At 38.7% G+C, this 14,844-nt stretch overlaps 1 protein-coding gene across 5 annotated transcripts in view; it reads left to right on the top strand.

Annotated features, from left to right (window-relative positions):
- Positions 1 to 14,844, top strand: part of dst (dystonin) — a 243,432-nt gene that overhangs the window by 142,592 nt on the left and 85,996 nt on the right. For all 5 annotated transcript variants that reach the window (XM_056260168.1, XM_056260164.1, XM_056260166.1 and 2 more), the window contains 7 exons: positions 3,346 to 3,894; positions 4,544 to 4,720; positions 6,203 to 6,326; positions 8,452 to 8,660; positions 10,414 to 10,731; positions 12,469 to 12,635; positions 13,810 to 13,966. In XM_056260168.1, the coding sequence (XP_056116143.1) occupies positions 3,346 to 3,894; positions 4,544 to 4,720; positions 6,203 to 6,326; positions 8,452 to 8,660; positions 10,414 to 10,731; positions 12,469 to 12,635; positions 13,810 to 13,966 (1,701 nt within the window). The remainder of the gene's footprint in view (positions 1 to 3,345; positions 3,895 to 4,543; positions 4,721 to 6,202; positions 6,327 to 8,451; positions 8,661 to 10,413; positions 10,732 to 12,468; positions 12,636 to 13,809; positions 13,967 to 14,844) is intronic.

Below are 14,844 nucleotides of genomic sequence, written 5' to 3'. Positions count from 1 at the left end.
GCGTGAGAGCCTGGAATAAATAAATAAAAAAATATATATAGCCTATATAAAACAAAACTGTATGGTGTAACAGAGTTTTAGAGCTAGACAAATCTCTCTGCAATAATAAATATAAAATATACAGCAGACCATGTTTGTGCGGGATTTGAACCTGTGTCATCTTGATGATGAACCATCAGTTCTACCGCTCGGCTATGAATTTTGTTACTGAGAAATAACCAAACGTTTGATTCTCACATGAGCGAGAAAACGTTTTGTCTTTAGCCTGTGAGTGTAGGCCTACTTTAACCTTTTACAGTTTTAAAAGATTATATCTTATCTGTATGACCAACAATTTGTTGTAGGCTTATTTGGAAATTACCATAACTTGTAGTATTTCATCCTTAGGCTACTGTTAATAGACATTAGCCCCACTTACGTTTTGCTAAATGTCCCTTTGCGCCACCTGGCGGTCATTTCGCGTACGACTTTGAAATGCGACTGGTTTATTTTATTGGATGGCTAAAAATGGTATGTGGATGGCTAAAATGTGTGACTAAAAATGTGCTTTTGGCTTTCATTTATATTTTGATTGTTTGTATATATATATATATATATATATATGTATATGTATATATATATATATATATATATATATATATATATATATATGTATGTATATATATATATATATATATATATATATATATATATATATATAATGAGCCTTTCATTCAGGGGTGTCACACAAGAAAGAATGCAAGGACAATATATATATATATATAAATAAATAAATATTTATATACACACACACACACACACACACACACACACACACATATATATATATATATATATATATGTGTGTGTGTGTGTGTGTGTGTGTGTATATAAATATTTATTTATTTATATATATATATTGTCCTTGCATTCTTTCTTGTGTGACACCCCTGAATGAAAGGCTCATTAGTATGCAGTCTGCTCAGGTGAGAACTGCCTAATTATTCATGAGGGGGTTGGGCCGATCCGCCCATCCGCATATTGCCTTTGCAAACAAAAAAATGTTTTTCACAATTTAAAACAATCTATTGTTTTATGTGAATGATTAGCCAGAATGATTTTCAGATCAATTTGAAGCAAATACTCTAGGCGACAACATCCACTAGTCAAAAGTCTTGTGGACAGATATTTAGTATGTTATTTGTGGCCATATATTAGAAAATTTATTTTTTAGTTTTTTCAATAACCACGCATAAACAATATTCTCTCAAAAATACAAACATGTACATACATGTTGCTCACATATAATGGTAGCCCTGTGTGTGCTATATAGAGTGTAATTTCACCTGTGCCATTAATATGTTTATAAGCAACTGAAAAATGCACAAATGTCAGAGCATGCCAAAACATCTCAAGGACCCCGAAAACACCTCAGACCCCAGAGGGTTAAACCTTGAAATGTTCGAACTTGGTTTCAAACATAAGTAATTTTTGTGTTCTTTTACATTACACAATAATTTAGCAGACTAAAGACGAGCTTCTTCTTTTTCATTTTCTGATGCAATCGGCTGACAATCTTCCTTCATCAGTTTTTGTCGTTTGTGCAGCGGCTGCGGTTCTACAGGAATGTAGCAAATTTATGTTGTAATGATAATTAAACAAAACTCTTGACTTTAAATAAGTAAACAGTTATAAACAGTTACCTATTTAAGCATCAAGGTGGTAAGATATAAACGTAGGACAACATCGGTTAACAACATGTATGCTACATTGAGATTCGATCTCGGGTCGATTGAAACTCCTCGAAGCTCGTGTCGTTGCGTTGCTCACTGAGCTATCGTCTGTACGCTGTTAAAGTTGTAAAGCCTCATTCATGTAGCCTAAATGTTTTTATTGCAATGTTTTATGTTGAAATGTTTTCATTATTTATTCAATTACATTTCAGTAGCCTAATTTCAATATTGTGATTATGAATTATTTTAACTACATTTCACTTGTTGAATTCTTCTGCTACCAGCTTTCAATCGCTCTGAATCAGCGCGGTGCGGCAGCAGATTACACATTAGAGAGAACAAACCGGAATAAACGAACACTTTTCAGAGTCTATGATTGTAGCGCCTCTTAGCGGTAAAAGGCAGCAAATACACCACACATTTTACCGCCGCGGTGGAACGGCTGATGTGGGCATTGTCATGGCTTGCCTCGACATTTGCGTTTGAATAGCGCGCGTCCTCCGTGGTCGTGTCAGATTAACGCGTAATGAAGTGTAATGAGCTGGGGAAAAAAATACTGACAGCACTCTCTTTTCATACAGATTGCATAAACTGAGAATATTTGTTTTTTATATAAATTACTTCATTTAAAAGAAGAGAATTTAAGCTTCATAAAGAAAAACCTCTCGTGCCTGTGTGACAAGTAATCGCGGAGTTACAGTTAATCTTAGGACGCGTTTCAGAATGGACTTCACTGACAGAGAGAACGCAGAACTCGCATCATGTTTGTTTTTCTTTATTTGGTGAAAAGCACAACACTTTGTTTTTATTGTGAGTATCCACAAAAAAAATAGAAACTTAACAGGATCTAATGATGTACAACACTTATATGTAAGATCAAAATTAACCGAGTATTTTGAGTCTCTTTTACACTGATAAGAAAAAAAGCGAGACAATCGCGCCGGCGCGATAGCCGACCCCAGGGGGTTAATACCAAAAGCCGACGTGGAAAATGCACATGAACACCCCCTCATGTGGTATTTTCCACTGGGCAGCTCGTAGAATATTTTGATGCACGAGTTGCCGAGATGAGATAACCTTTGACCTTTTCAAAATGGCGGAGAGCAACGCGAGAGTCGTGAATGCTAAAAATATGTACTATTCATGATCTAGAAAATATACAGCATATTATTTACCGTTTAAGTTTTGATAAATAATTTTCTTGCTGTAGCAGATGACTTAAGCAATCTAAAATAGGTTTAGCTAAATAACAGGTCTGGATCTCCATCTTTTTACCACATTACGACAACAAAAGCACTTGAACGCAACAGTCTGGTAAATACCAGTTCACAAGTGGAAAATATCATATTTTCCATAGCACGTGAACGCACCATTATATCCTCAGTGAGGGTCTGTTCTTTGTATTGTGTTAATGTTGCTACCTGGATGTTATTGTCGTCTGTTTATTGGATTAGCTCCGTTTGTTTCTTGATTCTTTCTTTAAACTGATCTTTAAGCCTGATCTCCTTGAATATATTGAATATATAAAAAATGTATCATACTTTAATTTTTTTAAAATGCAATTATCTGAACTTTACAGTGCTTTTTGATACTTACTAAGACTTACTAAGCCCTCCATTCTCCATCTCCACAGGCTCACCACCAGGAAATCTTGTCCCAACAGCAGGATTTGATCATTGCCACACAGTCAGCGCAGGCGTTACTCGACAAACAGGCTCAAGTCCTGTCCCCTGCTGAAAAAGACAAGTTACAGAGGGACATTAAAGAGCTGAAGGGCCGCTACGAGTCCTCTCTCACACAGGCCGAGCAGCAGATGAAGCACATGCAGACAGTTCAGGAGGAGCTGCAGAAGTTTAAGGGGGACTGTGAGGAGTTTGAGACGTGGCTCCAGCAGGCCCACGGGCAGGTGGAGGAGCTGGAGACGCCCGCCGCGAGTCTGGACACTCTGAGTAATAATCTACAGAGACAGAAGAGTTTCTCTGAAGACGTCATCTCTCATAAAGGAGACCTGCGCTTCATTACCATCTCGGGCCAGAAGGTGCTGGACGCAGCGAAGGCCTGCGACCGTGGGGGATCTGGGGGAACGGACGGCCTGGCGGTGGTTGATATGTCCGGGACTTGTTCTGCCGTCAAAGAAAAGCTGGATTCTGCTGCCGCTCGGTACAAAGCCTTGCACACACAGGTAATGCTCTTTTTTTGATCTTATGTAGAGTCAGTGGGAGAATCCTGTTAAGAATCTGTCCAGGTACCCTGAAATTTAAACTTAAAAAAGGCCATTTTTCTTAAATGCAAAAATATTACATTTTCCACACACACATTTAAGTTAGTTTAGCTGTATGGGAAATTACCACTTTATAATTACAACCAATAGATGGCAGCATTTGTCTCTCAATGGTTCTAGTTCAGCAAACAATCAACATATCCAGAAGATCTGTTCTTCTGACGTTACATTATTAAAGGAAAAGTTCACTTAAAAATGACAATTCTGTCATCATTCACTCACCCTCAAGTTGTTTCAAACCTGTACGAGTTTCTATCTTCTGCTGAACACCAAAGAAAGATATTTAGAAAAATGTTGGTAACCTAACAGTTAACTGGACCCAATTGACTTCAATAGTAGGAAAACAAATACTATTGAAGTCAATGGGGTCCATCAACTTCTAAATATCCTCCTGCAGAAGAAAGAAATTCACACTATCTTTTATAACAACTTGACCGCATTTTCATTTTTAAGTGAACTATTCCTTTAGATCCTCCAATCTTTTAAATATAAATAATACAAAAATGACATTAAATGTTTGAGATGAGAAACTGTAACTTATACGTTTCAGTGTAATCAGCTTGGAAACAATCTTAAAGACGTGGTGGACAAGTACAAGAAGTATGAAGATGCCAGTGGCGGTCTGGTGAAGTGGCTCAGTAGCTCTGAGGACGAGTCCCGAAGACAGCAGTCAGAGCCCATCGCTGGAGATCCACAAACCCTTCAGAGACAGCTGGAGGAGACCAAGGCATGAACACAATCTGCTGCCATCATTTCAGTTCAGATATACTAGGGCTTTTCACACTGCGCTGAACCCAGTGTCGCTCTAAACCCCGCTTTAACCGTGGGGTTTAGCGTCTCTTTTGTGCTGTTATCTCCACATTGTGGTGCTAAACTTATTCAGTGTGAAATGATGCGGTTTTACGGCGTGATGCTTAGCCACTGACAGCCAATCACGTGCCTCATATTCACATGCTTTAGACAGTCACGGAAACACAGCGCATTGTATATAAACCGTCGTATCAGTGTTTGAATTGAAAAATGTCAAATAGTGACAGGAAACGCGTCATTTGGAGTGAAGATTAGACCGTTTCAGTCTTGCCTTTATAGTCTGAAAGGACAATTCAGTGTAAACTTGATAGTCTGCAATATGAGGATACACAACGCTAGAGCCAGTACGAAATCAGTGCCAATCAATGACACTGACACGGCAGAATGAACACCCAGGGTTATTTGTTAACCCCGGGTAAATTATGAGCAGTGTGAAGCAAGATAACCCAGTTGCGCTCGAATATTTCAAGTGGCAAGGCTTAAACTTTATTGACGATACAGCATTCATTGGCCCGTCAACTGACCTGAGGGTCATTCACATATCATGTACTCACAACATTGCGTTGTTTGAACTCATAAAAAATGTTACAGGCCAACTGGCGATTGACACCATTTCATATACTCGCTTAATTTCATATACTTGGAGAGTATTAATTTTAGGTCCTGCTTAAACTGTAAAAAGTGCAATTTTTAGCTGAACAACCTTAATTTATTTTGTTTGTATAAATTAATGCATTTACCAGTTGGTTGATTCAGCTATATTTAATAATATTTTTGACTTAAATAGGTTTTTTGTTACCATTTATTTTCAGTGCACTATAAAACGACTTCAAAAGACGTTTTAGTGTTTGCGATGTGTTTTTAAAATATGCATCATAGTTTCTGGTGTCAATCGAAAATACCATCTAAACAAAATGTATCTATGTGTTATATGCTTTTAGACAAACTGAACCAAATCACAATTTTCCATTAGAACATTATAAAAATGCATGGTCGTTTCTCTTTTTCTGTGTATTTATAGCACTGAAGACATGTCACGACACAAATAACTTAGCACAGATTTAATTTACTTGTGACGCACTATAGCGAGTTGTAAATAGAGAAGCAGAGAAAGCTAATCACACTTAAATAGATTACGTCTCCCATGATGCACTCAGACCACATCCAGCGAGATCAGATACGCAGAGAGATGATGTATTCATGTTACATTACTTTTCTCTAGAAATGTGCAGTACGACTGTCTTGTGACCTTGTGTCCTTATGCTAAACAACCTTTTTTAATGCCACTGTCTCATATGCCTTACTGAGAACACACACCGCTGATGTTGTGCTTTCAAGATAACCAGGCTATTGACTGCACTCGTATTAGTGGATTGTAATAAGCATTGGTCTGTTGCAGAGTCTTCAAGGGCAAACGGCGTCCCATCAGGCTGTGCTGGATACGCTGAGGAAATCCTCTGATGCCCTGATCTCTGCGGAGGGAGAACTGCTGGCCAATCCTGAGGAGATTCAGGAGGCCGTCGGTGAGTCCACCTTCAGTCTCGCAAAAACACACCACAAGCACAAGGCAAAAAAAGTCTTAAAAAAATAACATCGTGAAGAATTTTCATGACAATAAAGCAAAATCTCCACACTTCCCCCACACAATTTTATTACTGTAATATCAAAGTATGTTTTATTTATTATTAATTTATTTTAGGGCTGTCAGTTAAACACGTTATTAACGGCGTTAACGCAAACCCATTTTAACGGCGTTCATTTTTTTATCGCGCGATTAACGGCCTTTTTGGCCTAGCAAACTTTCTCGTTTTTTTCACATGCTTTTGCGACAGGACGCCGCGCGAGGACGTTTTGTTGCTTCGTCGACCAAAGCACAAGCGGATCTCGCTAGACCGGAAACAACAACAGGCACGCCGCCGCACACACTTTTTGCGTGCCGGCCAAATAGTTGGTTAACGTTACGTTTTGAGTGGATGACGAGCGCGAAACGCCGAAATGGACGCCAATAAGATTCTGAATTGAAAGTTTACTTTTAAAAAGTTGCGAAATGGTTCCATTGACGAGACCAAAGCGATCTGTGTGTTTTGTCGTTGTGAACTGAGCTATCATCATCGCAGCACGTCCAGTCTGAAACACCACTTGATGGCCAAGCACACACACACACACACACACACACACACACACACACAGCTGATGCGCATTCTCCGCCCCCTCGTCAATATCAGGACCTCGTCAGTATTTCTTTCACCCTTTTATTGATGGACAGTGTTACATTGTGTGAGAGATTATTTGCTCCAAGTGAGAATGTTAGTGTGAAATTGAACGCCGTATATGCCAATGTTGTTTTCAATAAAAAACATTTGCACAAAGCAAGCCGATCCACTTTTCCATGTTGATAAGAGCATTAAAATGAGAAAAAATAATGGGACAAAAAGAAATCAAGAGACATTTAGAATAGATAAAAATGTGCGATTAATTGCGATTAATCGCGAGTTAACTATGACATCAATGCGATTAATCGCGATTAAATATTTTAATCGTTTGACACCACTAATTTCTTTATTAAGTATTTTTTTTTAAATCAGCATACAGTAAATAAGCAGTACAATATACTACCATAAAATTGGTTGCACTTTAACACTGTAAAATAAAGTGCAAATATGATATTTAAACATGTTACAGTTTAAATTATGCATGATAACATTATAAATTTAGAAGTTAAAACACATGCCTACATCATTAAAGATTTATAACCAAACCAAACCATTTTTATTAATCTTGTTGCCAATAGCAGAACAACATATCTTATTCAATTGGCAAACAATGAACAACATTTGCACATGAAAATATTGATTTCTTCACACAAGCCTGGTCTGCTTTCTCTCAATGCTTATATAGGACAGGTGATTCCTCTTCCTCATAAATCATGTGAACATGCTGTGCCTCTTTATAAAACTTGAAATACATTTAGTCAGTTTATGTAAATTATGCTTACCAGGATTTATTTTCCTATTTCCGTCAAATGTACAGGTGAAACTTAAAACAATAGAATATGGTGCAAAAGTTCATTTATTTCAGTAATTCAACTTAAAAGGTGAAACTAATATATTATATAGACTCATTACATGCAAAGTGAGATATTTCAAGCCTTTATTAGTTATAATTGTGATGATTATGGCTTACAGCTTATGAAAACCTTTACACAATATTCTAATTTTGAATTAGAATATTGTACATAATCATCACAATTATAACAAATAAAGGCTTGAAATATCTCACTTTGCATGTAATGAGTCTATATAATATATTAGTTTCACCTTTTAAGTTGAATTACTGAAATAAATGAACTTTTGCACCATATTCTAATTTTGCGAGTTTCACCTGTATTTTTTCCAGTTCCTTCTATTTGTATTTTTTTTTTTACTTTGAAAATGTCAAACATATGTCATGCACCCTCTGTTTTTGTGTTTGTCTTTCACTGTGTTTATGTCAAATGTATATATATTTGTAGTACGTAAAAAAGAAAAATTATCTTCCAAAAAAAGATTATTATACCAAAGCAACGTGGACATTTAGTCAGTCCTGCAGAGCTTTGACCGCTTGAACAACATGTGAATAAAGCATGTGTAAATATGCTCCTGTTTGTAGACGACATCGCAGAGAGGTACGATAACCTGTGTAAGTCGGTGAGCGACCGCAATGAGAAGCTCCAGGTGACTCTGACACGCTCTCTGAGTGTCCAGGACGGGCTGGACGAGATGATGTCCTGGATGGAGAAGGTGGAGGAGAGCGTGAAGGAGACGCCGCGAGTGCCACTCGACTCACACTCCATCACAAATGCTCTCAGCAACGAGGCAGTATGTGACCTTTCACCTTTCATTCAAAGATACTCTATATCAGGCATATTCAAATGTATTTTATCTGACTTGACCGTTCAAACCAGGGTTATTTGTAAATGGCAAGGATTTACATAAACTTTGAAATGACTAATTAACTTTGTTTTATGCTCATGATGAAGGCGTTTTGATTATTATTGTACATTGTTTGTTTTTAGTAGATACTTACTTTAAGCAAAATATAAAAATGCTCCAGACTTCAAGAGGAAAACCCAGAACACACATTCAGTATCTTTTCTGTCACATGCCTTACATGTGTATCTAAATGTAAAATAATAACAGCTTGATAAAACTTATGATCTTACCCTAATGTTCATATTTAATTGGGCTCAACTGATGAATTTTGATGAAACTGATGAAATTCTCAGATGCCACTGTTTTGAAGTTTTCTCCTTTTTGAAGACTATTAGCAATAGCAACTTTAATTGTATAGCACAATTAAAACAACACAAGTTGACCAATGTGCACAACTCAAAAAGAGAAAAGAGCATCACGTAGGCAACACATAATAAAATTGTCACTGATTAAAAGCTATTGAAAACAGATGTGTTGTCCTTTAAATCCTGTACAGTAGCAGCGTCTCTAATATGTTTACGCAAACTATTCCAACGTTTTTTTTACTTTTATAAAGCACTACTGGTAACTAGATGGAAATGTATAACAATTCATATATATATATATAAATGTCTCTGCTGATGTCTTATATATTTACGTATATATATATAACATATTTCATGACTCTAGATGGCCTTATAGCTCTATATGGAGCAAACAAACTGTTCTGGGTCCTAAAGTCAGTTTTTCTTCAGTTTTGTTTTCTTCTGTGTGTTTTCAGGTATATATTTAGAGATTATAAAATCGTTTTTTAGGGAAGTTTTAGCATTTTTAGTTTTAATTTAGAGCATTTTTAAGGTATTTATTTATACTGAAGTGTAGGTAATTATACTGAAGTTTGTAAGGTGGACAGCAGGGGGAAAAAAACAATCAAAACCATTTTAATTCAGAATAAATAAATAAATAATCCCCTCTTTCCCATTCATTCCTATGGGGGTTAAACTGACCCGCGAGTTTACTATTTTTATTACAACCACATGAACTCCTCAAATCCTGTTTCAAATCCAAAAGATGCTCTCCAACAGGTTTTATCGTAGTTTTTGTCCAAGTCAAGTCAATGGAGTTGGACAAAAACTACGATAAAACCTGTTGGAAAGCATCTTTTGCAGCGATTTTTTGTGTGAGCATATCAGTGAACACCCCAGACCACTCTGCGAGTTTCACGTCTTTGTAAACTAAAGTTTAATTCGTTTTAGGAAGGATTGTTTGTGTGCACCTATGCAACCATTGTGGAGGTGAGGGGGTGCAACCACAGAAACCGAAAGTTCTCGGTGTCCAAATTTCAATCTTAACCGTTCGATTTCATCAGAAACGATCTTAAAACAGGGCTTTAAGTGTAAAATACCGAACTTGTCCTTTAAGGTCTTGGACCACACCAATGAACACCCATTTTTAAGAAAATGATTTTGGGGTTAAAATCACCAGAGGAGAGTTCACCTTAACTTAGTAAACACAATAAAACGGAATGAGCACTTTAAAACATCGTTAAAAAATATGTATCTAAATGTAAAAATAATAGCTTGACAAAACTGATCTTACCTTAATATTCATGTTTACTTGGGCTCAAGTAATGTTGATGGAAAGTGTGTGTTTATTTCAGGCTGTGGAGCAGGACATGTCCATCCGGCAGAGCAGCATCTCCGCCATGAAGCTGAAGGTGCAGGAGTTTGTGGAGAGCGCGGATCCCGCCGCTGCTGTCCTGCTCCAGGGTCGGATGGAGAGCTTGTCCCAGCGCTTCACTGACGCCTCTGAGCGCCACAAGCGGAAGCTTTCTCAGATGGAGGAGCTCAGAGACCGCGTGGAGCGGTTGGAGAAGACCTCTGAGAAGCTGCAGCAGTTCGTGCTGAAGAGCTCGCAGGCTCTGACGGAGAGCGACGGACCCGGGAAGAACCTCGCTGAACTCTCACAGCTCGTACAGGTGAGCTGAAACTAGTGATGTATGTCTCGAGACCACTTTTACGTGGGAATCGGTCTTGTCACGGCCTTGACGGTCTTTGGTCTTGGTCTCGGACCTCTCGGTCTTGTCTAGGTCTCGCTGTCTCAGACCGAGACAGTGGTCGGGGAATTTAGCAATACAATACTACAATATCCACGGCGATATCCGCAACGGATTGAAGCGCGCGTCCGAGTGAAGACAAGTGCGGTGTGCGCGAGCCACACGAGAATACACTGTATCCGCGCCACTGATCGCAGCGGCAACGAGCACTTTGATCACTTGATTTAAAAAAACACATTGGCCTATATCATGTACAGTTTTTGATGTATTTATATTTAGTAAAACACATATCAGTGACATGATGCGTTTTAACTTCATTCAGGAGATTTTGGGTAACTGCACAACACAACTGACAGATGACATTGAGCGCACCGCCAACGGTGTGTGTGTGTGTGTGTGTAACCATAACGACAAAACGACCAACTTTCGGATCCTGCACTTAAGCCTATAATTTTGTTTTTAAAAATATAATTATGTATTTAAAAGTTGCAAAATGGATTCATTTGGAGACTTCAAATCAGCAGAGATAGGCAGGCAATGCAAAACAAAATCTTACAAGTTATTACTTAGCTTCAACACTAGTCTTTTTTTCCCCCTCCGGTCTCGGTCTTGGTCTCGACTTGGTCTGTCTTGGTCTTGTCTTGGTCTCGATACCCTCTGGTCTTGGTCTCGGTCTCGGTCTTGGTCTTGGTCTTGTCTTGGTCTCGATACCCTCTGGTCTTGGTCTCGGTCTCGGTCTTGGTCTCGACTTGGTCTGTCTTGGTCTTGTCTTGGTCTCGATACCCTCTGGTCTTGGTCTCGGTCTCGGTCTTGGTCTTGGTCTTGTCTTGGTCTCGATACCCTCTGGTCTCGGTCTCGGTCTCGGTCTTGGTCTCGACTTGGTCTGTCTTGGTCTTGTCTTGGTCTCGATACCCTCTGGTCTCGGTCTTGGTCTTGTCTTGGTCTCGATACCCTCTGGTCTTGGTAGTGTCTTGGTCTCGCTTTAGGCGGTCTTGACTACAAGTCTAGCTGAAACACCCGTTTACATGATAGTTCAAGCCTTTGGTTCATTTATATTACGTATATACTTCTATTAGCCTATAGTGGATAGGAAGGCCACACTTTACTGTAAGTTCCCAGTATGTAACATTAGTTAATGTATTAACAAACATGAGCTAACAATGCGCGGTACAGAAGTTATGCTAACACTATAAGGTTCATTAGTTAACATTAGTTATGAACTAACCATGAGCAATGCATTTCTTTCTGTATTTGTTCATCTTTGTTAACGTTAGTTAATAAAAATACAGTCATTCGTTGTTAGTTCACAGTGCATTAACTAATGTTAACAAGATTTTTATAATGTATTAGTAAATGTTGAAATTAACAAAAATTAATAAATGTTGTATAAGTGCAGTTCATGTTCACTAATGAACCTTATTGTAAAGTGTTACCGAAGTTATTATTCTTTGTTAACATTAGATTCTCTCCTAAAGATATTGATGGCTCACTTCACACATTTTTGTTCAATGAAATGATATAAATCATGGTTTACGGCTGTGAAGTAATTAAATGATATGGATTATTGTTTAGAAATGGATTGGAAGTGAGGCAGCTCTCAGAGTCACCCTGTGTATGTCCTATAATCTGTTTAAGTACTAATAACGTCTTCATTTGTAGGACACAGATGCAGAGTTGTGTGAGCGCGGGGCGGACGTGGAAACCCTACGGAAACTGTCTGAGGAACTCGGCAGGTCTGGTCCTGAAGGAAGCGCAGCTCTTCTCCAGAGCAAAATGCAGAACATCTGCGACAACTTCAATGCTTTTAAAGAGACACTTATGGAGAAGTAAGTGATTAAAGGAGTAGTTCACCTCAAAATGAACATTTCCTGATAATTTACTCACCCTAATGCCATCCAAGATGTTCATGTCTTTCTTTCTTCAGTGGAAAAGAAATTAAGGTTTTTGAGGGAAACATTTTAGGATTTTTCTCCACACAATGGACTTCAACGGTATCCAAATTGTTGAAGTCCAAATCAATGCAGTTTCAAAGGGCTTTCGATCCCAGCTGAGGAATAGGGTCTTATCTAGCGAAACAATCAGTCATTTTCTAAAAAATAAATAAAAATGTATATACTTTTTAACCACAATTGTTCATCTTGTGCTGGTCTGAGGCATTACGTCATCACGTTGGAAAGGTCACGCTGGACGTAGGCGGAAGTCTAAGTATTCCCGGACAGTGAAAGGGATTTGTCCCGCTCGCTGTGAACGACCCGCCGGCAGAGGATTCTCCTGGGTCATAATGCCTTCCGCGAAAATGATTTGTCTCAAAAGAATGATCAATTTTCAATTTAGAGCATATGCCTGTGTATACAGGACAAACTGATGCCTTAAGTACAGGACGATTCCTTATTTTACGGAACGGTCGGCAACCCTAACCTCAAATGATAGTATGATCTTATTCCAAGGGTCCCATTTATTTTTAAGCTTCTCTTGGCTCTGACATACACTACTGTTCAAAATGTTCGAGTCGGCAAGATTTGTTTGTTTTTGCAAGAAGTATCTTCTGCTCACCCTGGCTGCATTTATTTGATCAAAAATGCAGAAAAAAGAAAAAGAAATATTATTGCAAATTAAAATGGCTGTTTTTCTATGTGAATATACAGTAAAGTGTAATTTATTCCTGTGATCAAAGCTAAAGCATCATTACTCCAGTCTTCAGTGTCACATGATCCTTCAGAAATCACTCTAATATGATGAGTTGATGCTCAAGAAACATTTCTGATTATTATCAGTGTAGAAAATTAACTCCTTTTTTTCTGACCTCAACATTTTGAACAGTAATGTGTCCCTGTTTTTAATTTCATTGTATAAAGTGAGGGTTTTGATTAGGGTTTTGATTAGCTAGGACTGTTATAGAAACCATGTGCTGTAATAAAACATGCAATATTAGTAATGCTTTTTGCCAGATGTCAGACTATTTGATAACGCTGTGTATGCATATGTGTCTGTGTGTGTTAGGAAGCAGGAGGTCCGGTCCTGCCAGAAGCAGCTGCAGGAGTTCAGAGCGGACACAGGGGTGTTAATGAAGTGGCTGGAGGACACAAAAGAGCAAGTGCCAGTGTGTCAGCCCGACTGCAGTGAACAGGGCCTGGGCAAAGACCTGCGCAAGATCACTGTGAGTCGTGTGTTTAACTCGCCACACACCTTCAGGAGATAGCCAACAGACGACACACATCTCCCTGAGACTCATTCTACATACACACATACTTCTGGACTACCGTAAAACTTCAAATAACAGCCCGGGCTTTTTTATTTTCCCAAATCGCTGCACTGCACCGGCTTGTATTTGAGACAGGCGTCTGTATGAGACGGGCCTTTAATTTAGTGTTGAGGTGTTGAGATGTTGTTCATTGAGTGTATAGGCCTAGAGATAACCATCCAAATAGCAGAGGCTGATAGACGGAAAGCATGACAGTCGGAGGTTACCACATTATATTACGTTTTATTTATAACAAATCAGTTAATGTAAGACTATACTATATTACTGTATGTCTAAAGGCCTGTTCACACCCGGCCGACATTTAACGCCTCGTGACTAAACAAAGGGTGCCAATGTGAGTGTGCACACCGACGGGGAAAACGCCACGCGTAAAAGCGTCATTTTTTTAAAAACGCCTCGGGTTCGTTTTTTTAGTTTGATGCGCCGCGTCAAAAACTATCCGACCAATGAGATTGGCGCTTTTGCTCACGTGTCTGGAGCTTCTGAAGTTACAGTAAAACACAACTTGGGGGCGCTCAAACACAAAACGGTCTTGCCGAGCACACACACGTAACGGCGAAGAAGATATACGCCAAGTAGCGTCTACACTGCCGGGAAGAAATAAGACGAGGAAGATGCGAGGCCAGATGAATGTAGAGCTGCTGGTCTCGTTGCTGTCGGAACATAAAGAACTATATGGCAAACGCGACAGCGACAACAAAAATCTTGATAAAAGAGAACTGGTATGGAGGAGTCGTGGGCGCCATCTAATGTCGGGGAATGAATTTGCATGT

Source organism: Rhinichthys klamathensis, unplaced genomic scaffold (assembly GCF_029890125.1).
Source record: "Rhinichthys klamathensis goyatoka isolate OS25496 unplaced genomic scaffold, OSU_Roscu_1.1 h1tg000174l_1, whole genome shotgun sequence".
NCBI classification, from domain to species: domain Eukaryota; kingdom Metazoa; phylum Chordata; class Actinopteri; order Cypriniformes; family Leuciscidae; genus Rhinichthys; species Rhinichthys klamathensis.
This window is presented reverse-complemented; position numbering and strand designations above follow the sequence as displayed.